The 21937-nt window shown below is 42.3% G+C and overlaps 2 protein-coding genes across 2 annotated transcripts in view; one reads left to right on the forward strand and one right to left on the reverse strand.

Annotated features, from left to right (window-relative positions):
• LOC140361863 (uncharacterized) overlaps positions 1–9665 on the forward strand; it is a 32402-nt gene extending 22737 nt beyond the window's left edge. Inside the window, exons 20-38 of the mRNA XM_072447752.1 lie at positions 379–432; positions 505–558; positions 669–722; positions 791–844; positions 921–974; positions 1646–1699; positions 1785–1829; positions 1894–1947; positions 2020–2073; positions 2153–2206; positions 2421–2492; positions 2571–2606; positions 2685–2729; positions 2810–2842; positions 2921–3067; positions 8216–8270; positions 8344–8538; positions 8809–8895; positions 9008–9665. Of these exons, the coding sequence (XP_072303853.1) occupies positions 379–432; positions 505–558; positions 669–722; positions 791–844; positions 921–974; positions 1646–1699; positions 1785–1829; positions 1894–1947; positions 2020–2073; positions 2153–2206; positions 2421–2492; positions 2571–2606; positions 2685–2729; positions 2810–2842; positions 2921–3067; positions 8216–8270; positions 8344–8538; positions 8809–8895; positions 9008–9207 (1401 nt within the window). The 3' untranslated portion in view covers positions 9208–9665. The remainder of the gene's footprint in view (positions 1–378; positions 433–504; positions 559–668; positions 723–790; positions 845–920; positions 975–1645; positions 1700–1784; positions 1830–1893; positions 1948–2019; positions 2074–2152; positions 2207–2420; positions 2493–2570; positions 2607–2684; positions 2730–2809; positions 2843–2920; positions 3068–8215; positions 8271–8343; positions 8539–8808; positions 8896–9007) is intronic.
• A 4137-nt stretch (positions 9666–13802) lies between these two features.
• col22a1 (collagen, type XXII, alpha 1) overlaps positions 13803–21937 on the reverse strand; it is a 70904-nt gene continuing 62769 nt past the window's right edge. The window contains exons 51-65 of the mRNA XM_072447753.1: positions 21884–21937; positions 21734–21787; positions 21588–21641; positions 21460–21504; positions 18629–18682; positions 17799–17852; positions 17604–17657; positions 15920–15991; positions 15534–15569; positions 15419–15463; positions 15156–15335; positions 15016–15082; positions 14756–14938; positions 14550–14627; positions 13803–14346 (exon numbers count right to left, since the gene is read on the reverse strand). Coding sequence (XP_072303854.1) covers positions 14153–14346; positions 14550–14627; positions 14756–14938; positions 15016–15082; positions 15156–15335; positions 15419–15463; positions 15534–15569; positions 15920–15991; positions 17604–17657; positions 17799–17852; positions 18629–18682; positions 21460–21504; positions 21588–21641; positions 21734–21787; positions 21884–21937 — 1224 coding nt within the window. The 3' untranslated portion in view covers positions 13803–14152. The remainder of the gene's footprint in view (positions 14347–14549; positions 14628–14755; positions 14939–15015; positions 15083–15155; positions 15336–15418; positions 15464–15533; positions 15570–15919; positions 15992–17603; positions 17658–17798; positions 17853–18628; positions 18683–21459; positions 21505–21587; positions 21642–21733; positions 21788–21883) is intronic.

Consider the following 21937-nt stretch of genomic DNA (forward strand, 5'->3'; position numbering starts at 1 on the left):
TTTAATATCATAGAGAGCAAAGCCTTTATATATTCTACATTTCTCTTTACATTTCCGGTTCCTGTTGAAGGTGATTAAGCTTTCTTTTTGCTACAAATCAGAAGCAACGCTACAGATTAATTATGTGAACACTTCCCTGCACATGAGTGTGTTTGTTCTGGAGGTTTGGATGATAGACACTTAGATCTAACACAGACTATGCAGGTAGAGCACAAATATAAGGCCATAGCACTATTATGTACAATAAAAGGCTATTACACGTAACGTGTGGATGACACGCGTCCAGGGCCAACAGAGTTAGCAGTGTTACAGTCTGACAGCAGCAAGAAGGAAAGAGTCTTTCTTCTGATCATTTCCTCCTTTGCTCTTGATTGGTAGGGCGTAAGAGGACCTATCGGCTTCCCTGGAACTCATGGAGAGAAAGGAGACAAAGTATGTTCAAAATATGACTGTATGTTGTACGCTAGTGTAAAGAAATACTGACATACTCATAATTGTGTGCAGGGTCCTCCTGGTTTCAACGGCGTCCCTGGACCCACAGGCCCACCTGGAGCTCCAGTAAGCAGTCTGTCCTCTCCAGAGTGTGTTGTTCCTGTCTAAAGTGAAAGGGACAGTGTGATGGACAAGCAGCTGTCTGGATGTAGCTCTAATAATATTTCTCTTCTCAGGGATTGGAGGGAATCCGCGGACGTCCAGGGCCAGAGGGACCCAAGGGTGAAGAAGTGAGTTGTCTCTCTCATATGGCAAAAGTCTTTTAGAAGCCATTTTCACCTCTTCTTGTTTTTATTAGGGCGCAGTGGGAGCTCAAGGAGAGAAGGGACCACAAGGAGAGACAGGAGAATCTGTATGTGACTCTGAGCTGCTTCTGTCACAGTCTTTACACTGTCTTTTAGTGTCTAAATGTGTGATGTGAACTACAGGGAGAGCCGGGCACAGACGGCTTAGATGGACTTTCTGGAGCTAATGGAGCTAAGGTACAAATATATTATAGTTGCAAATATACTCTACAAATACAAATACTGTTTTATAAAGTTGTGTAAAGCTGGGGACACCACCAGGCCAGCTTACAGGTCAGATCTGTGGAGAGGCGAGCCTGCGCTCAGTGAGAATACCTGTTTTTTAAGGTATTTCTTAACAATAAAACACACCTGTTGTGAAATAATTGCTGATAGCTGAGTCTCATGCCGTACTGTGGAACATTCCAGGCAAAGCTATAACATCTCCATGGAGACAAGCAGATGGACCCTCCACCTGAAAAGTTCTATAGCGCACCTTTAATTAAATAGCCTTTTTTTTTTTTCCTGAAACAATTTGGAACCTGCTAAAGACTGAGATAGTAGATTGTACAGATTTTTGAAGAATTTTTTTTTTTTTTTAAAGGAAATAAAGGTTTTTTTTAATATTGTGTTTTATTTATTTTTTAAGTCTATTGTCTGAAGTACCTCAGCAACTAAATAGGCAAAGCAACACACATTTTTTCCCATGATCTGATATGAAGACTGCTCTGGTCCGTGGCATTCCATTTAATCACAGCTTGCTTCACTCTCGCAGACAGATCATGTTTCAGAATTGTTAGAAGGTGATGTTTTATGTATTGATTCCTTCATGTTGTGTTTGAGTATTAGTTGCTTTGTTTCCTGGTCAGGGAGAGCCTGGTACTGCTGGAGCTGCTGGTGTCAGAGGCATTGTGGGGATTCCAGTAAGTACATGTCTGCTGGTGACTTTAAAATGCTGCTACTTTATTGTACGTTGAACATTCAATGGGACTTATGTGCTGTTCCCAGGGACTGCCAGGGAAGCAGGGTGTGATGGGACCCCCTGGTGAAAAAGTAAGTTTAAATATTCAAAGATCTGTGTCTGTTGTTAAAAAGACTCAATTCTACTGTGGCTCAGGGCGACACCGGGGACGAAGGGCCCATCGGACCTGTGGGACTTCCAGGCAAATCTGTAAGAATCACTTTTACCTGAATATTTGTTTCGTGTTTAGACCCTTGTATTGGAAGTGTGTATTTATCACAGGGTGAGGACGGAGACCCTGGAGAGGACGGCAAACCTGGAGACAAAGGATCAACTGTTAGTAGACTGACAGACAGTTCTTTATCTGTTTGGATTTTTTGTGCTAAACTTTTTCATATCTTACTCTATCGTTCAGGGAGAAACTGGAAAGCAGGGGCCAGTGGGACCTGCAGGTGCTCCAGGGATCGAGGTTATTTCCTTTCTCAAAAAACATATTTTTTTTGTTTTATAACAACATTTCTCAGAAACTGACAGTTGAAAAGTGATCCATTTACGGGAGCACAGCAGACTGAACGCTGCATAAGTAATCTAATCAGTAGACATGAGTATAGAACCAAATGTAAATGTACTGTACATGATGTAGTGTTAATCATAATTTGACTGACTTAAGTCACCTGTTTTAGGGCGATAAAGGAGATAAGGGCGTCCCTGGTGAGAAGGGCTTTAAAGGACATACTGGACTAAAAGGTGATCTGGTAAGTACATTTACTACATGTTTACTATATGTTAGAATATTAGAATAATTCTGAAGTAATGTGTGTCTGTTTGTTCAGGGACCAGTCGGCCCAGTGGGGCCTAAAGGAAGTATGGTAAGAACTCAATCTAACACAATGCTGAGTGAGTGTTGAACCAGACTGCAGTGTTCAGGAGTGTTGTGATGTTGACAGGGAGACACAGGTGTGCCCGGAGATTCAGGAGTGAAGGGAGATCAGGTGAGTCACCACTCTGGCCAGACACTTATTCAGGTCACGGACTGTCAAAAGGTTTTATTGTGATCTGCTCTGTGTTGTAGGGACCCCCTGGAGTGACTGGAGTCAAAGGAGAGGTATCATGCAGTCTGCACTGTAAAGACATCATCCTAAATACAACTTTATATATTAAAGAAAGTTTGTGTTCCCTTCAGCGTGGGGAGAAAGGTACAAGAGGAGCCACAGGAGCAGAGGGCAGACCAGGACAGTCGGGACACGAGGGTCTGCCAGGACCAATGGGAGCTCGAGGGTTGGAGGGAGAACCAGGAGTCCCCGGATCTACAGGACCCAGGGGAATGCCGGTAAGCCTGGATAAATGAAGAGCTGCTTTTATAGTGAATGTAATCTGATAACCGGCCGAATGAAATACTTTTCCACACTAAAGCTGCAAAAGATGAGTAAGAGCATCCCATGAAGCAAACGTTTGCTTACTAAATGTGACTGAATAATCCTCAATCCTGTGATTGCAAATTATGGATTTTGAGCAGTTTAGTCCCCAGTGTGTGACTGTTCAGTTATCAGCTGTCTGCAGATGCAGCTCATTTCATTCATATTCAAACAATAGACTGAGCACAGAGGGAAATCACATCTGACCCTAACCCAAACTGCTACTTTCAACCTAAACCGCAGTGACTCTGTGTCGTTTCCAAAACTGTCTAAAAACCAGAAAGACCAGGCTGTTTCTTGGAACAAACTTGGAGCAAAGCCTAAACGATACAAAGATAACGTGAAGTCACCTAAAATACAGCTCACCAACAGATTTTTACCACTTTCAGAGATGGAATTAAATGAAAAAAGGAAAGATGACGTGGCCAAAATACAGCGAGGAGGATCTGCCAAGGTCACGCAGATTGTTTTAGTTGGGGACGGCGCGATAAGTCACATGACGCATGAAAAGATAAACACACATTCTTTTCCAAGCGCCACTGTTTCTGAGATAACGTCACTCCTTCCAAATATTATGGCTAAGCATGGAGGAGCTAAACAGCTGATTGTGCACGTGGGTGCAGTGGACATGCGGCGGGAACAGACTGAAGTTTTGAAAAAAGACTTCTTGAAGTTATTCGACGTGCTTGATAAAATGGAAATCAAAACTTTCATAAGTGGACCTCTTCCAAACATCGACAGGAGGATAAACAAGTTTAGCCGGCTTCTTCAGCTGAACACATGGCTGTCCAAAGAGTGCTCCCCGAGAGGACTACACTACATTGAGAACTTCTATCTATTCTGGAAACGAGAGGACCTGTTAAAGAGAAATGGCCCCCACCTATGCAGAGGTGGAGTGAGGGTGCTGACAGAGAACCTGCTCCACGCTCTGAGGCATTGGACTGGGCCTGAACAGGGTCCTGAGCAGATAGTTAGAGAAGAGAGGAATGAGAGAAGAATTCCTGCTCCCTCAGCCAGAGACCGAGCCAATGTTTCAACATCAAAAGCACCACAACCTCAGCCTCCACCAAAGGATTCATCAGCAGCTGCTCCACCACCACCAGCAAAGGATTCAGCTCCAGCTGCTCCACATTCACCTCCACCGACTCCAGCAAAGGAACAATCTTCAAAGGCCTTGGACCCATCTGTGACAAGCCCAACAACATCCCTGTCATCGCCCCTGCCTTCACACCAGCCCTGGGTTCCCCCTGCAACATCTACTCCCACTAAAGATTCATCATTCTCCTTCTCATCTCCACTCTCACCCATGGGCCTTCCCAGCCATTTTGAAAGTCTGATCAAATCAGGCATTAAGATGGCTCCACTCACGCCCAATATAGCAAGGGCTAGGCCGACTACACCAACAAAAGCCCCACCACCCATCCCCCCTCGCCTCTCACCTGGTCCCAAACTCTCCTTGGCTACAAAAGCCCCACCACCCATCCAACCTCGCCTTTTACCTGGTATCTCCCATAGCTAGGATGCACTGGGTCTCAGCGTTGCCGGGATTTATTGTCACATTAAAAATCAAACCAACCCGGGGCCCTATGTAAAAAGAGCCCCCCCTAGTGCTATTTCTGTAGTCACATCATCACACAGATGGAAAAACAAAATGCGAGTCAGGCCCAATCTGAGAAATGTGATTCATATTCCCTGTGAAAAGATAAAGCCCAGTCTCAATGAAACTAGTCTGAAACTTGCTGTGCTAAATGTCAGATCCTTATGTAAAAAATCTCTCTTAATTAATAATTTTATTTCTTCTTATAATCTTGATTTTATGTTTTTAACTGAAACATGGCTTGACAAAAACACAGGAAATGTAGTTCTGATAGAATCTGCTCCACCCAACTTTAAGTTTGAATCTGAAACACGAGAAAACAAAAAAGGGGGTGGAGTCTGTGCTGTCTTTAGAGATGAAATAATTACCCGCAGGTTGTCTTTTGGGGTGTTTTCATCATTTGAGTATGTATCCTTTAAAATGGAGCTAAAACGGTCTCCATCCATTCTCTTCATTGTTTTATACAAGCCTCCCCAGCACTGCCAAAGTTTTATTGATGATTTTACCGAGATGCTTTCAGTCATATGCACAGACTTTGATGGTTTGGTCATTACAGGTGATTTCAATGTGCATGTTGATAATGTTTGTGACAGAAACGCTAAAGAGCTTGATGCTGTCCTTGAAACCTTCAGTCTTACTCAGCATGTGAGAGGCCCCACCCACAGCAAAGGACACACTCTAGATCTCAAAATTACAAAGGGGGTAAATATTTCAAATGTTAATGTGATCGATGTTGCTCTGTCTGATCATTTCTGTGTCTTCTTTGACCTGTCTGTTTCTCCACAACCTCCGGTTGGTCCTGCAGTTGTTCAGAGGAGACACATAAGTGATGGCACAGGTGCACTGTTTATGGAAATGATAAACTTTGAAAATGTCTCATGTTCTAATGTAAATGATTTGTTGAACTCTGTTACATCTAGTGTTTTGAATGTTCTGGACACCATCGCCCCTATAAAGGCTAAAATGGTTAAAAATAAGCAGAAGGCGCCGTGGAGAAATGATGATTCGGTCAGGGCACAGAAAAGGGAGTGCCGCAGGGCCGAACGGAAATGGCGCAAGTCAAAGCTCCAGGTTCAAAAAGAGATTTACAAAGAAAAGCTGAACATGTACAACCTAATCTTATGTAGAACTAGGGAAAGATATTTTTCTGAAATAATTGGAAGCTGCAGTAACAACCCGCGTGTCCTGTTTGCCACAGTAAACAGATTAACAAACCCTCCAGCTCAGCTGCCGTTAGAACTCATTTCCACATCCAAGTGTAATGAGTTTGCATTATTCTTTAATGACAAAGTTCAGGGCATTAAAAATGCTATAAATCCCACAATGCAAAAAATTACCCTAAAACCACCAAGACACTTAGAGCTAACTCACTTTGCACCAGTAACTGACAAAACTGTCCATGAGATCATCACCAGTCTGAGTTCATCTACATGCTGCCTTGATGTGTTACCCACCAGATTTCTAAAGTCTGTGCTGAACAGTTTGTTAGCACCATTCACTCACATAGTTAACATGTCGCTTCAATCTGGAACATTCCCAATGTCTTTGAAAACTGCGGTCATAAAGCCTCTCCTAAAGAAGAGCAGTCTTGATGCCGCAGTACTGAGTCATTACCGGCCCATCTCTAATCTGCCATTTTTGGGCAAAGTCCTTGAAAAGGTTGTTTACCAACAGCTCACATATTTCCTCTTAATAAACAACTCATTTGATGTTTTTCAGTCAGGTTTTAGACCTCATCACAGCACTGAGACTGCTCTTGTCAATGTGACAAATGACATCCGCCTGAACACTGACACGGGCAAAGCCTCAGTCTTAATTCTGTTAGATCTGAGTGCTGCTTTTGACACTGTCGATCATGGGATCCTCTTACAGAGACTAGAGGACTGGGTGGGCATCACTGGCACTGCCCTAAACTGGTTAAGGTCCTATCTGGAAGACAGGAAGTATTTTGTTGAAATTGGTAGCTGTGTCTCAGACCACATGACCCTGACCTGTGGAGTGCCCCAAGGGTCAGTCCTGGGTCCCCTTCTGTTCAACCTCTACATGCTGCCGTTAGGTCAGTTGATACGCAGTGAAAATGTGTCCTATCACAATTATGCAGACGACACTCAGATCTATGTTTCACTATCGGCAGGTGACTATGGACCAGTAGATTCACTCTGTCACTGCATCCAACAGATCAGTTTGTGGATGCAAAACAACTTTCTCCAGCTGAACTCAGACAAGACTGAAATAATCGTTTTTGGCCCACAGAAACAAAGAGAAAGTGTTAGCGGTCACCTCCAGAGTCTCGCTCTAAAACCTACAAACCAAATTAGAAATCTGGGGGTAATAATGGACTCAGACTTGAACTTTAATAGCCACGTCAAATCAATAACATCAGCAGCTTTTTACCATCTAAAAAACATTGCCAAAATCAAAAATATAGTGTCAAAACCAGATTTAGAGAGACTTATCCATGCGTTTGTCTCCAGTAGATTAGACTACTGTAACGGCCTGCTCACTGGCCTCTCCAAACGAGTTGTAAAACAGCTGCAGTTCATCCAGAACGCTGCTGCTCGGGTCCTGACTAGAACCAGGAAGTACGATCACATTAGTCCTGTTCTCAGGTCTCTGCACTGGCTCCTGTGGCTCAGAGAATAGACTTTAAAGCAGCTCTGCTTGTGTACAAGTCTCTCCATGGCCTAGCACCAAAGTACATCTTGGATATGTTAGTGCCATATGAACCATCTCGGACTCTGAGGACCTCAGGGACCGGCCTCCTGCTGGTGCCCAGAGTCAGGACAAAACATGAGGAATCTGCGTTTCAGTTTTATGCAGCTAAAATCTGGAACAGTCTTCCTGAAGATGTGAGACAGGCTTCAACTCTGACAATGTTCAAATCTAAGCTAAAAACAGTTTTGTTTAGCTGCGCATATGACTGAAAGGATTTTTTCTTTGCACTCTTCTCTTTTGTTTGTGATTTTATTAGTTTAGAAAATCAGTTGGATTGATAATTTTTAATTTAGTTAATTTTATTGTATTTCTGTTTCTGTAATTTCTTTGTGATTTGAATGCATTTTTCCTGCTGTGAAGCGCTTTGAATTGCCTTGTGTATGAAATGTGCTCTACAAATAAACTTGCCTTGCCTTGCCTTGCCTAAGAGCATCCCATGAAGCAAACGTTTGCTTACTAAATGTGACTGAATAATCCTCAATCCTGTGATTGCAAATTATGGACAGACAAAAGGCTTTTGAGCAGTTTAGTCCCCAGTGTGTGACTGTTCAGTTATCAGCTGTCTGCAGATGCAGCTCATTTCATTCATATTCAAACAATAGACTGAGCACAGAGGGAAATCACATCTGAGCTTCTGTTCCACATTGACTGTACAGAATGAACATTCACTTCTGTGGCTTCACTTCAAGAAAGTTGAGTTTAGTGTTAAGTTGCTTTGTGTTACTTTAATAGGACTGTGTTTTTCATTTAGGGTCCAAAAGTGACGGATGAGAAGCTCAAAGAAATGTGTGCGTCCGTTGTTGAAGGTACACTCACAGTTCTTATGATTCTGTTTGAAACTGGCCAAAGTCTACAGTCGACCTCCTTGTGCTTTTCTAGAACAACTGTCTGAGTTCAGGAAAGAGCTGCTGAAGATGCCTGCAGCTCTGGCTGCTCCTGGTTCTCCTGGACCAGCAGGCCCTCCTGGATCCCCGGGACCAGCCGGAGCAGCAGGTGCAGCAGGAACCCCAGGGCCTATCGGTCCTAAAGGTCATCCTGGCTACTTTGGTCTTCCAGGAGTTCCGGGTAAAAAAGGTCAGTACAGTGATTACTGTGGCCACATCAGACGTCAGGACAGTGTTTGGGCTCGTCTCCCTGGAGTGGCACCAGATCTGCCTGCACACAATGAGGAGAGAATAAATAGAGCCTTAGAGGCTGTCTTCCTCTCAGTCTGAGAGCAGTCCTACTGAGATGTACATTACACAACCACTGATCCACTTAAGTGAATCACAATAGACTAATTGAGCTTACTAATTACTCTCTCATCATTCTGAATCCACGGCGATGTAACTCTCTGCTCCACAGGTGACACTGGAGACAAAGGAGACAAGGGAAACAAAGGAGAGGATGGAGTTGGAGTTAAAGGAAGCTCAGGTGCTCCAGGTGCTCCAGGTATGACCTACGACATGTTTCTTCAGAAAAACATGGATCTAATATCAAATTAGCAAATCAATTGTTAATGCATTTATACTCAGTGCGTAAGAGTTCGTAATGTTGTGCCCAGGTGCTGCGGGGGCTCCAGGTGTTGGCAAAGATGGAAAAGATGGAGAGCCCGGTGAGACAGGAAGTCCTGGTGTCCCAGGAGCATCAGGCCCCAGGGGCCCCTCTGGCCCCCCCGGCCTCTGTGACCCCTCCACCTGTTTAGCCCGAATGCCTCCTATGTACATGGTCAGTGGGAAGAAGGGCTACAAAAGGAGAAAGTGAGAGCACAGACCTGTCCAGTAACTTCAGACATCTACAAGAGGACATCTCCTCCACCGTCTCCTCTGCAATCTCATATGACAACGGAGACAAGGCACAATTGTACAAACTTGTATAGACTTTTACTGTTTATCTGATGGTGTGCTCAAAAATAGCTGCTACTGGTGCCAAAAATGTATCTCCTCAGTCGACAACAGGCCAACAGGAAACAGCGGCCTCACAATATAAAACAGCCATAAATACATCTGTGTTCTGACCCAATGACTCTACGCTGCATGAATGAGCCAGCTTAAGAATCCATGCTTTAGTTGAAAAGGTCCACATCAACAGCATTTTTATGTCATTGCTACTTGTTTGAGTGTTGTATATAATGTACCGACTTCTTCAAACTATGCAGCAAGTGTTTACAGAAATGGACAGTTTCACAATCAATAAAAACATCCAGTTCAGTTTTAAAAAGCTGTGAAAGTAATTTGTGATGTTATTTGCCATCCTTGATCTTGTTTCCTGTATCCTTAAAGACATTTCACCGTTGCCTGGATACAAGGCCGTGACAACATGATCCAGCAGCACAAATACATTGGCAGATAAAAAGTGACCTTTACCGAGCAGCTGGACGTCTTTGATAATGGCACAACAGAACACACTGCACCTTGTCTACTAAATAATACACCATCAAATGATTACAAAAAGGTTAGTTCCTTTACCCTCGTGCGGGTGGTGTAGGCAAATGTAGGACAATTGAGAAATATTTACGATACAATATGCACCAGACGAAAAGTAGCGATGTGTCAGTGCTGGGATAGAGAATATTAGCAAATACCAATATCCAAAATGTGTCTTGATGTCGCTGGAATGTTAAAATCAATTAAAGTAAAGTTGGCAAATTAATTGGCAAAAAGAAAAGAAAAATCCCATAATTCAACTCAATGTAATATTATTTTGTCATGATGATCGTGTAAACATTCAGCCAAGTCTTAAGCTTCAAGAATGTTCTATTTCCACGAGAAATAGAAAAAAATCCTGGGAAAAAATCAAAATATTGTGAAAATCTATTAAATCTCTCGTGTCACCAATAGATTTTAGCACCAATAAATCAGCCAATCAATGTGTAAAGTCTGTGTTTTGCTGTAGGGCTGTGACAATTAATCAACTTAATGTGACAAGTAAACTATATCAAAAAGAAGTGTAATTGTATTTTTATGATTGTGATCTGGCCAATACAGACTCTATAACACATACAATAAGACTTTTTATAACAAAGACAGCAAAATTGTCAAATCGAAGCGTCAAAAAATAATAATACATTGATACAGTTTATTCATAAGTATTCTCTTTCTAGACGCCTTCAGTCGGCTCATTTCAACCTTTATTTGGTTAAAAATGTATTTGAAAGTCTCTAAAATACTAGTAAATGAACCCTGAGAATGCAAACATCACACCAGACTCATAGACACATTATAATCTGTCTCCATCTTTAATATACATTACAGTACATGTGTCATTGCAATACTTACAATATTACTTGATCATAAAATAGCACCACATTTTATTTACGAACACTGGAGGAAAAAGTCTGTTAAAACGTTTGACTGGTGGCATTCATGAATAATTTATCAGTATAATTTACTAAACATTCAAACAACCAAAATACATATTTCATAATAAATGTAATATGACAAAACTGAGCACTGCGCAGTAGAATAAAATAAGATGTTGACTGATGACGAGAATTAAAACAAAAGAAAAAAAGAAATGGTTAAAATGAATAGTTTGATACTGAGTAGTACATTTATGGAATTATAAGAAACAAAAACAACAACACAACTCCACAAAGCTCAGGAGGTTATCAAGCTATTCTTTATTACAACTAAATCAAATGAATTTGCCCCACAACAACAAACTGACAATAAGTTTACCAGATATTACTGTTATTGGTGGGAATCTAGTATCTATGGATACAGCCCTCACATGGACCCGCCCTCTTTTACGTCACCTACAGGAGCCCTGGAGGGTCATGACATTTGCTCTGTTCGATGGAGGACCCACAGAGCCTGTAGAAAGGAATACAGATTTAATCCATCATAAAAGATGATCATATGTTTTTATTACAAAGTGTCTTTAAAGACAGATTAGCAAATTATTTTACTAAAACAGATTTTAAAACATGGTTTGAAAAATCTATTAATAAATTGTATGGTTTTGTTAAACATTTGCTCAATGCATTTACAAATCCTTTTGGAAAACCTTTTTCACACAATTCTTCTACAGTGAGACATCAGCTCTTTAAATGTGATGAAGCATTTATTAAATCTTCTTTTCATTTGTTTTGAAATAAAACCACTTGTTAAAATATGTATCAAATCCTTTTTTAAATAATGAAAACATTCACTTTTTATTTTCTTCCTATTTTTCCATTTTTTTTACCTGATAAAAGCTTTATTCCTTTCAACATGGCTGTCAGGGTCAAAAAAGTCTTAAATCTGAACGCATGTTTTTGAATCCAGAGCAAAGCTGCGATTGTCCTGATACGGAGGACACATTTGTCTGACCGTGTAGAGGAGGAGGTCCGGAGTCGCGTCGGGACGAGCACAGAACACCTCAGTCACGCCCGTGCTGCAAACCTACAAAAAACTCCTGCTCTGCTTCCCTTCAGCGAGTATCGACCTGTTTCTTTATATAGTATTTTTTGAAAGGAAGACAAATGTGAACACCTTTGCGGGGACCATTTAAAGGTGCTGTAGCGGCTCACACATCCGACTGTTTTAATTGTCCCACGAGGAGCAAAAGGCAAAGGCATCTCTCTCAAATACCTCCAAAACAACGGAGCGGTCATCACTATGCAGGGCAGCAGCTTTAACGCCGCTGGTTCCAGGGGACACGTAAGAAAGGCAAAGTGTTTCCAAAGCCCTTAATACGCCTCACGGTGCAGAAAGGAAGCGACACGTTGAAAGAGAGGCAGTGGAACAAGCTGCTTTTGAGAAAGAGGTGCAATTAGACCTCCTCCTCAGAGTCTATGCACCCAAACTTCATTAAACCGGGCAAGTGCAATTCAAACTGACATTTGTTTTTCACTCTCCTCGTTATCAGTCCAGAAACACTACGAGACTTACAAGTATCTTTTCTGAGGCTGTTATGATGAATGTGCTTTAAAGGTGCGCCTGCTGGTCTCCGCGGAGATGTTATATTGCTTCGTCTGGAACGTTCCTTACTGACGCTTTAAAGTGCGCATGACAGGTTTTTCTCATTTTGATGGGGGAATACTGCTGTGAATATAAATGAGACAGTAGTTTTCTTCCAATCAAGGGGCAAGTTTATGAGGAAATGTTGAAAAATGGGATTAAAATGGCAAGAAGTGGAGCGTTGTGAAATATACTGATGACGTCACAACAGGGAGAATAAGGTTTTGGCACAATTTACTCACAAGAAACATATTTTTCTGACATTTTCATCAAAACAAAACTGTTCTCATATATTTTATTTGTTGAATAATAATAATATCTGTGTGAATTAAAGGTGTTTTGGCCCAGTTATGGAATTTCCTGGTTTGATGTCATCATTTTGCAACCAGGAAATAGCATTATAAACCTAAAAAATCGATAAACCAAGTTATATTTAGTTATAATTATATTGTGCTTTAGTCAAATGAGTAGTCTAACCTGTCAAAAGCACTTTAAACTCATCTATCTAAATGTATTCCATTAGTTTGTTTGTTTTTTTGACGAGAAGATGAATAATAAACAAACAAAACAACATGGATTCTTATAGTGAGCTGTGTTCTCCACAGACTAACTTACATACTTGTCTCCAAGGTGATATAAATGTTTAATGCCATATTGTGAAACAATTTAGACAAAGCAAATAGCATCACCATGGAAACAAGCAGGGGGCAGTTGGCATGGGACGATTATCACAGCCAGAATAATGTAATCCTAATAAATAATATCACGATAATAATACAAACTGTTAAAAAAAAAGCTTGAATATGAATAATTATAATATTGTGAGTAAGTTCCATGTTTAACCAACTATTATAGCATTGTTCTTTGATATAAATGAAAACAACAATGATCAAAGAGAACAAACTGGTTGATTTTCTCTATATTATTGCTTATTTTCCCATCCCTTACGCACCTTCAAATGTCTTATGGATTATGAATTTGAGTGAAATATTTCTTGGGCCTCTTTGTAGTACAATGTCATGTTTTTCAGTTGGAAATGAATGCAGGTTTATATATAGTGTGAAGTAAAACATATTTAAGTGGCTAAACAGAAGCACGGCTATTAGTAAAGCACTGACGTGATCTGACTTTTGCAACACTGAACACAGGTTTGACATGGCTTGAATAGGTAATCCAACAGTTCAGGGGTAAACGCTAGAAGCTTCTACAAGATGATGAAAACATAAAAATCCTTCTTTAGAGCAGGTGTTTCTAACGTTGTGATGTGACACGTCTTTTGTCCCGCCCAAAGTCAACAGGAGTGCTCCAGCTCAAAATCACAGTCCGAACCACCAAACGTGTGTGAATCTGCCCGTGCTGCAGGACGCTGGGAGCAGGTGGAGTAATGTGTGTAAAATGGAGACAAGATGAGAAAGCGAGTGCGGCGCCGGAATATTCCTGGAAGACAGGCTTTTGAGTAATTGCTGATGAAATGATACATTAACAGACTCCAATCTCCAAAGAATAGCTTGAGCTGTTATCTCCCTATTTACTGTACAGGAAGCATGCAAGGAAGGAAAACAGTTAACTGCCCTCTCAACCCCTATTTCAAAAATGCCCCATGAATCCAAAGCTTAGTTCCATTATCAAACATACAAAATAATCCGGTAGTAGCACAGGTGCTTCAGCCTCGACAGTGAGGTCATCCCAAAAAGTGAAAGTTCTGGACTGAGATGGAGCGAGTTCATAAATAGAGCTGGACATCAGGACGTGCCCTTCAGCACAGTCTAAGTCCCTTTGACATTCTTAGTGTGGGGTCTTTGTGCCAGGCTGGCATAGTAGGCACACTGTGATGGGTCACACTGACCCTGGGGTCCGGGAGGCCCAGGCTGCCCGTGGGGGCCGGGGTTACCTGGCTCTCCCTGTGCTCCGGCCTGTCCTGGACCTCCATCTTTACCATAACCAGGTAAACCAGCAGGGCCTATGGGAGGGAGAGGTTAGAGTCAACAAGACGGAAGAATATTGGAAAGATACATGCTTATAATATATCTGTGCATATTCAGATCTGCAGACTGGTGCCTTCAGCAAACTATTTCATTTAGCAGAATATGGTGGTGTGGAAATAAAACTCTCCAAAGAAGAATTCTGTTGAAGAGCCTAAAAGAAGTGTGTTCAGAGGATTACCTATAGGACCAGAAGGTCCGGGTTCTCCTCTCTCACCCACACCGGGTTCTCCCTTCTCTCCTCGGGCTCCCTTTTCACCTACAAACACAGGATTTAATTCGACTTTACAGAGGACACTTCCACATAACAGAAGTCGGACCATCCCAGTGCATACACATTATGGGTTTCAAACACATTGGATATTGGCCCTTAATGAACTGTCCAACCTGCAGGGCCTATGGGTCCTCGGGGTCCTTCTCCTCCGTTCTGTCCGGGCATTCCGGGCTCTCCAGGAGAGCCAGATCTTCCTGTACTGCCATCTTTACCAGGAGGCCCCGGAGGTCCAGGCCGGCCTGCACTGGTCTTCACATGAGCGGGCTGCATCTGAGCCATGAGGTAGGACAGTTTGGCTGATAGAGGAGACAGGTGTTAGAACATCTGGGACGTTTACCCAGCAGAGGTACAAAAGTGTGACTGTTGATGATACCATCCAGCTGTTTGGACAGTTCCTCCTGGATGAGGCGTCTCATCTGCTCCAGTGACACCGACTCTCCCTGGGACAACACACACGTTACCGTGACATCACAAACACATTTACCCTGGTGAAACATGTGAAGGCGGACTCACTCTTGGACCAGGTTGACCTGGGTTTCCAGATTGTCCCTGAGGTCCAGGTGATCCCATTTCTCCTTGTGGTCCAGACATTCCCATCATGCCTGTGTGTCCCTTCCTGCCCGGGGGGCCAGGGTTTCCCGGGATTCCTGAATCTCCTGCGTGTCCTTTGTCTCCCTTGATGCCTGGGTCACCCTGAGCAACAACACAAGTGCAGCAGATCAGACTAAACAGACAAAGCACTTGGTTTGTGCTCGTGTTCCCCCACTGTGACCCACCTTATCCCCTTTTATTCCTCGATCTCCAACTCGGCCCGGAATTCCCTGGGACGAGGAGCGAGAGCATTAACCAGTGAAAGCACAGGAATAATTCACCTTAAGATAAAGCTTGTACCTGTTTACCCTCTGGACCTACAGGACCAGGAGGACCCTGCAAGTAAACACACAATGATCAATGATTGTGAACTTACATTTATCAGTATCCTTTATTAGAAGCTAAAAGAATCTTAAGTGACAAACATCAGTGTGAAGAGAAATAGTCTAGCACTATTTGCCACTTTGCAGATGTGAAGAACTTCAGCCACATTGACAAGCATTTTACGAGATCACACCGGCACAGAAAGTTAAAAGGAGTAAAGCTCTTTTTTAATCAGCTGATTGACAGGAGGCCTCACACCTGGAGTGTGTGGCACCTAGAGTTGGCCCGAGGTGAAAGACAAATGTAAAAGTAGCCTTGAGCTTGAGAGCAGTTTGGTTAAAGACATAAAATGGAGCACTTACCGCAGGACCTTTGGGCCCACTAAAGCCGGGTAATCCAGGGCTGCCTGCCTCTCCCTTGTTACCCATCAGGCCCTGCAGAGAGAACACACATCACATGCTGCACACGTGGACTACTGTACATGTACCATGAAAGCTGCTCATTACAGAGGATTCAAAAAGATTAACATTTAGCAGAGTCCTTCCTTTTGGACATGCTGCACTGGCCTGGAAAACACATCACACAAATGAATCTGCTGCTGGGACACGGTTGATCGAGATCATTATGGAACTCATTTTTAAATTGTGACTTCAGAACAAGCTGCTCGGGAATTTTCAAAGCCAAGTCAATTGCTGTAAATGATTCTACGTTAAAAACACACTAAACACATGTGGCGAGTAACAGAGCAGCTCTGGCTGAAGGTCTAAACCCAGTGTGTCTCTGAGTCTGTGACTGTCTAAAGAGAAGGATCACACTGCTCTCCTCTGCAGAACTCCTGCACCTCCCTCTGCGCTCCACAGCGGCTCCACAGCGGCTCCACAGCGGCTCCACAGCGGCTCCACAGCGGCTCCACAGCGGCTCCACAGCGGCTCCACACTATGTGCGGTGTAGTATTATATTATAGATTCTCTCACAGTATATTCTGTCAGTGTGATTCAGGCTGGAGCCATTCACCATCAGAGACTTCACAGGAACTGTGCGTTCAGCACATTCAGTGTGACCGCGACTCTTGCACCACTGAAGTGTGTTCAGAGATGTGCAGGGACCACAGGGACCACGAGGACCACAGGGACCATGAGGCCCGTGGGGACCACAGGGACCACGAGGACCATAGGGACCACAGGGACCACGAGGCCCATGGGGACCACAGGGACCACGAGGACCATAGGGACCACGAGGACCATAGGGACCACGAGGACCATAGGGACCACGAGGCCCATGGGGACCACAGGGACCACGAGGACCATAGGGACCACGAGGACCATAGGGACCACGAGGACCATAGGGACCACGAGGCCCATGCGGACCACAGGGACCACAGGGACCACGAGGACCACGAGGCCCATGCGAACCACAGGGACCACAGGGACCACGAGGACCACGAGGACCATGGGGACCACAGGGATGAAGTACAATGCACTGAGTGGGTCTGTGATGGTGTCGAGAGTAAATTTGCAGACCAAAACTAACCATCTCCATTCACTGAACTACAGCTAAATCAGAATCAGAAACGGTTTATTGCCATTGTCAGGAAAGATTTAAAAACTAAGAGATTGCTTCAAAAGGTATTTTGTATATAGTTACTAATATTACTAAAATGTTTTTAGAGCCACAAAGGACACGATGTATGAAGTTCATGATTAGCATAGCTTACTTTGTTGTGTTGCTTTAACACATGTTTAATGTAATGTACCTACACACTTGCTACACACTTGCTACACAGTTGACTACAAGTCCTGGTGGGCCTCCGCAGTTTCCCCTCCTACAGCGCTCTGCAGCACTCCCTGTCTTCTAAACCCACAGATAGGACTATTTCTGTCATTCTCTAGGCTGAACTGACAGCTCATCTCCTCTTGAAACTCTGCCCACAGCTACTCCCCCTATTAAGCCAAATTATCCTTGGAAATAGAAGAATCTTCCCTTGAATGCCTCTTCCTTTCACCATACGCTGTACTTAATGTTGCTAACGCTACGTGCATTACTCACAGGCGTTCCAGGGAGGCCGGATTTCCCTGATGGTCCTGGTTCACCTGGTTTGCCCTGAGGAAAGAAGATCGAAAAGTGTGAAGGTGTCGTCTCCACAAAAAGGATGTGAAGGACAGTGAGAGGAATGACTCGGGTGCTATTTCTAAATCTGTGTCAGAATGATGCTGAGTGTGCACGAAGAACGGACCAACTCACCGACTCTCCTCGTGGTCCCACCATTCCCTCAAGTCCGGGAGGCCCTTTGGGACCCTGCAACAACAAGACACGTTGTATGATTCAGTTTTGTTAAAGGTTTTCTATTTTGAGGCAGTCTTTGAAAATAGATGCTCAGCGAAAAGGCTTCCAACTTTAGAGAGAGTTAAAACATATTATGAAATGGGTTATTCGAGGACAATCAACAAAGCACATCATGACAGTGGGAAAAGAACAATAAAGTGCATGTGACGGGTTTTAACGTTTTTATAATGATAAAATAATAGATAATGGTGATAACATTGACCATAGCTTATATCATATCATTCACGTTGCAGTTTGTGAGGAAAATCTTGAAATTCTATTAAAAACGCAGGGACATATTTCTCTGACAGTTTGAACAAATAAAATCCACTGTCAGTTATTTATATAGTCTATTCATAACTAGTGTGTCATTTCAGTGAATTTTTGGCCCTTTTTAACATTATGGTTGCTAGGTAACAGTTGTGGAACTACCTCTATGTCACATCTGCAGGAAGTTAAATTACAAACTTCACAAAAATCAAAAAACTAGAAAAACATTGGCAAGATTTTTTTAGTAAAATCTTGAATACGTCTATGTTCTAGTCGTATGCACAAGTCTCTATGGTAACGAGCCACAAGCACCGGAGTTATAAACATGTGACCAGTGACCACTAACAATCAAAGATACTTGTTTCCAGTGTCCTTGGAAGACACACTCATAAAGCTGGAGAATTAGCCTCCCACCAAAAAGCAATAACCACTTAATCAGCACTAAAGTAAAGTAAAGTGCACTCCTCTGATAAATGTACCTCTTTGCCAGGTTTGCCTTCACGACCCGGTGCCCCAGGCTTTCCATCTTCACCCTGCAAAAGACACATTTGGTTTAGGACAGTTAGAATAGAGCTCATTTCACTTGCATATTGAGACTTTTATTCAAAACATGGCCAGGGAAATGCAGACAACTAGAAAATGCAGAGAATCAAATCAATATTTATATCAGGTTTGTGGTGTGTGTTTTTGCATGTACCGGTAACAGGGGAAATCTGATCTAAATCACCTTGAATGGGACATGTATCAGTAAATCAATGGAACGTTTGTATTTGACGACAAGTACTTGTTCAATCCTTAACATTTTCTCTTTCATTTATTTCTGTCTTTTCCATAATAGTTTGCCCTTTTTTGCATAACTTTCCCAGACGAAACCTCAATCTTCAAAATGTTCTCATTCATGTTGTATTTGGACGACAAAGTACAATGAAGTACTCTTTCAATCTTGCCATTTTCTCTTTCCTTTTTTGTCTTTTCTGTATTCATTTTCACTTTTTTTTTTGCATAATTTCCCACGTCAAAGCCTCAATCTTTGACATTTTCCTTTTCGTTTTCGTCTTTTCTACATTACTGTGCCCCTTTTTACAAAATTGACCTCATCAAACCCTAAATTTGTAAAATTTTTGCTTTAATTGTTTGTCTTTTCAACATTAGATTTCCCTTTTTTGCATATAATTTCCCTGGTCAAAACATGCAGAGGTGTGAACACGGGATAAAGTAGACTGTACTATGATGACAATTTCTGCTATTCTAAGACCGTATAAACATGCCTCGGTTTTCAATTTGCCGTGTAATAAAACGCAGTTATTATTCCCCTACTGAGTGGCATTTATTGACACAAATGAGGCCGAGTGTGGAGTGGGTGTCATTGCGGGTGGAAAGAGTTCTCAGTGTGCATTAATGGGAGGACTGCTGTCACTGTCAGTGCAGGGCTGAGCTGAGCTGTTGCTTCTATAATGATTCTGTTGTGGTTGCAGTGACACAGGCCTCTCGTTCTGACAGAACGCTTGCAACAGCTCTGTTCGAAAGGAAAGGAAACTACTCAAGTGCGATATGTGACGAAATGTGCCATACTGTGCCAAAATGTGCTGTCTAGCTGCTCTTCTGTCGAGAATTGTGGTCCATCGGACAGGTTAACAAATGGGGGGTGTTTACGTAAATCTAAAAATATGAAATTATCACTGATGAAACATTGTAATTTGATTTAATCTACACTAGAAAAAGAAATAGAAGCGTTGTAATATAAGCATAGATGGCTTATAATATAAAGCATACTGATTATACACGAGCAACTATACAAGCAGTGAAGTGACTGAAGCTATACGTTTCTTCTCTGTGATTGGTTAAATCCACCTGTCACTCACTCGGAGCAGATGGAGGCAGACCAATAGGACTGTGAAATAAGTGCTGCAATCATGTGGTCTTGGGTGCGCGATTTTGATGTCATCAGCGATTAAATGATTGAGAACTACTTCAGGGTAATTTGCTGTTGAGTCTGTTGTGCTTTTGACATGGATAAGTGTCCGTAAACCCATAAAGCAGAACTAAGTAACATTTCCACCTTATTAAACGTTCGTGTAAGTCCCTATATGCAAATGTATTTCCAGGGTGTTTGAAGTGCCCGCTGTCGCCCCCTGCTGTCTCTGGACGGAAAAACAGCCTTGCAACATTTGACGTCATCGACCCAAAGACGACTCTCCTGAGAAACCCTTGCTCTTTTCTTTTTGGCAACGTTTAATGTTTTTGTATGTTAGTATAAACTGTCTTCTCTGCAGGGGGAGCTCTTTCACTAAGGCTACTTACTCTAGATCTGCTTTAAATGTAAGAATTTTTTATCAAAAAGTGTTTTGTCCGTCTCCAAACAGCAAGTGACGACAAGCTTTGAAGTCGAGCAGCAATTTTTGACCCGAGTTCCAGAGCTCAACAGTTATTTCATATTTAAACTTAAAATGTGTTCATTTTCAGAAACATATGTTCAATTAAAGTATATATTTTGAGGTCATTAATTATTTCACAGCTTATAAGGACCTAGCAATTTCTTCTTCTTTTTTTAATCTATGGGAACATTTATTGGGACATTTACTTCCAGAACCAAGTGGTGGGCGGTTGCTCTATGTATTTGAAAATACAGAAAAATGAATAAAACTATCTGCCCGATTAGATTTTATATGATTTAAATAAGAAAAAAAAGGATATTTGAGCGGTAGCGTTCACGTGATATCACAACTTTCTACAATTCATACAGTTCAAAATGAAACTTTAGACAGGCCAAATGTCAAATTTGCTGTTTAACGAAATTTCCCCTTGTGTGGATATTACAGGTTTATCTTATCTTATCTGTTTATCTTATCTTAACTGTCGGATTACACATTTGTGGACCTGGCTTATGGTTCATATCTCTGTAATTACATTCAACACCTTCGCTGTCAGCACAAACAAACAACAGTGAAATCAGCTTTTCAAAATAAATTCAGACTGTCAGACTGTGGTGCCTTGAGGAAGTGTCTTCAGTTGCTCTATGTGTTTTGTTCCACTGTCACAGCTGAGAAAATTGCTCACAAATACACGCTGATAAATGGGAGCGCTTTTCCTCCCGCTCTGTTGTGTCGCCCTCTCGGACATTTTGACACTGAAAAATCTCTGCAGCGCTGTAAAATTGTACGGCCCCAGTTCTGCAGCAAGTTCTCTTTTCTATATATTAACCTTTCTTCTTAGTGTGTTTTATAGCTGACATCACCTATCTTGCCTTGCTTTGCTGCATTCTATGCATTCTACAACTATAATTATTTCAAAGTTCATTACTGGCTCTGACCTTTTGCCCTGGAAGTCCGGATTCCCCCCTGTGGCCTTTAAATCCCTGCAAAGTGGATAAACAACAGTAAGTGACTCATCAGCACAACCTGATTCTTCCATGTCCTCCATATTAATAGGTTTGCTTACAGGAAGTCCCCTGAGCCCCGGCGGTCCGGGTGGTCCAGGCTCTCCTAGTTTGCCCTTGAATTACACCAGATCGTTTTTAACATGACATTTTTAAATGAATGTGATCTCATTTGAACATTCTGCCTTCTGCGGCTTCATTTGCTTACCGACTCCCCTTGTTCACCTGGTCGTCCATCTTTTCCCATTTTCCCAGGCCCGCCCTATAGAATACAATCATTTTCATTCCACTGCATTCATCACACACCTCTCATTGTTGAGAGCGCACACTAATATGTATCTTCACGATTGCCTTTTACCATTAATCCCGGAAGGCCTGCTGGTCCCTGGATTCCTTTGAGACCCTCTTTGCC

Source organism: Eucyclogobius newberryi, unplaced genomic scaffold, assembly GCF_026437365.1.
Source record: "Eucyclogobius newberryi isolate DKJ021-1_F unplaced genomic scaffold, fEucNew1.0.hap1 SCAF_16, whole genome shotgun sequence".
Lineage (NCBI taxonomy): Eukaryota > Metazoa > Chordata > Actinopteri > Gobiiformes > Gobiidae > Eucyclogobius > Eucyclogobius newberryi.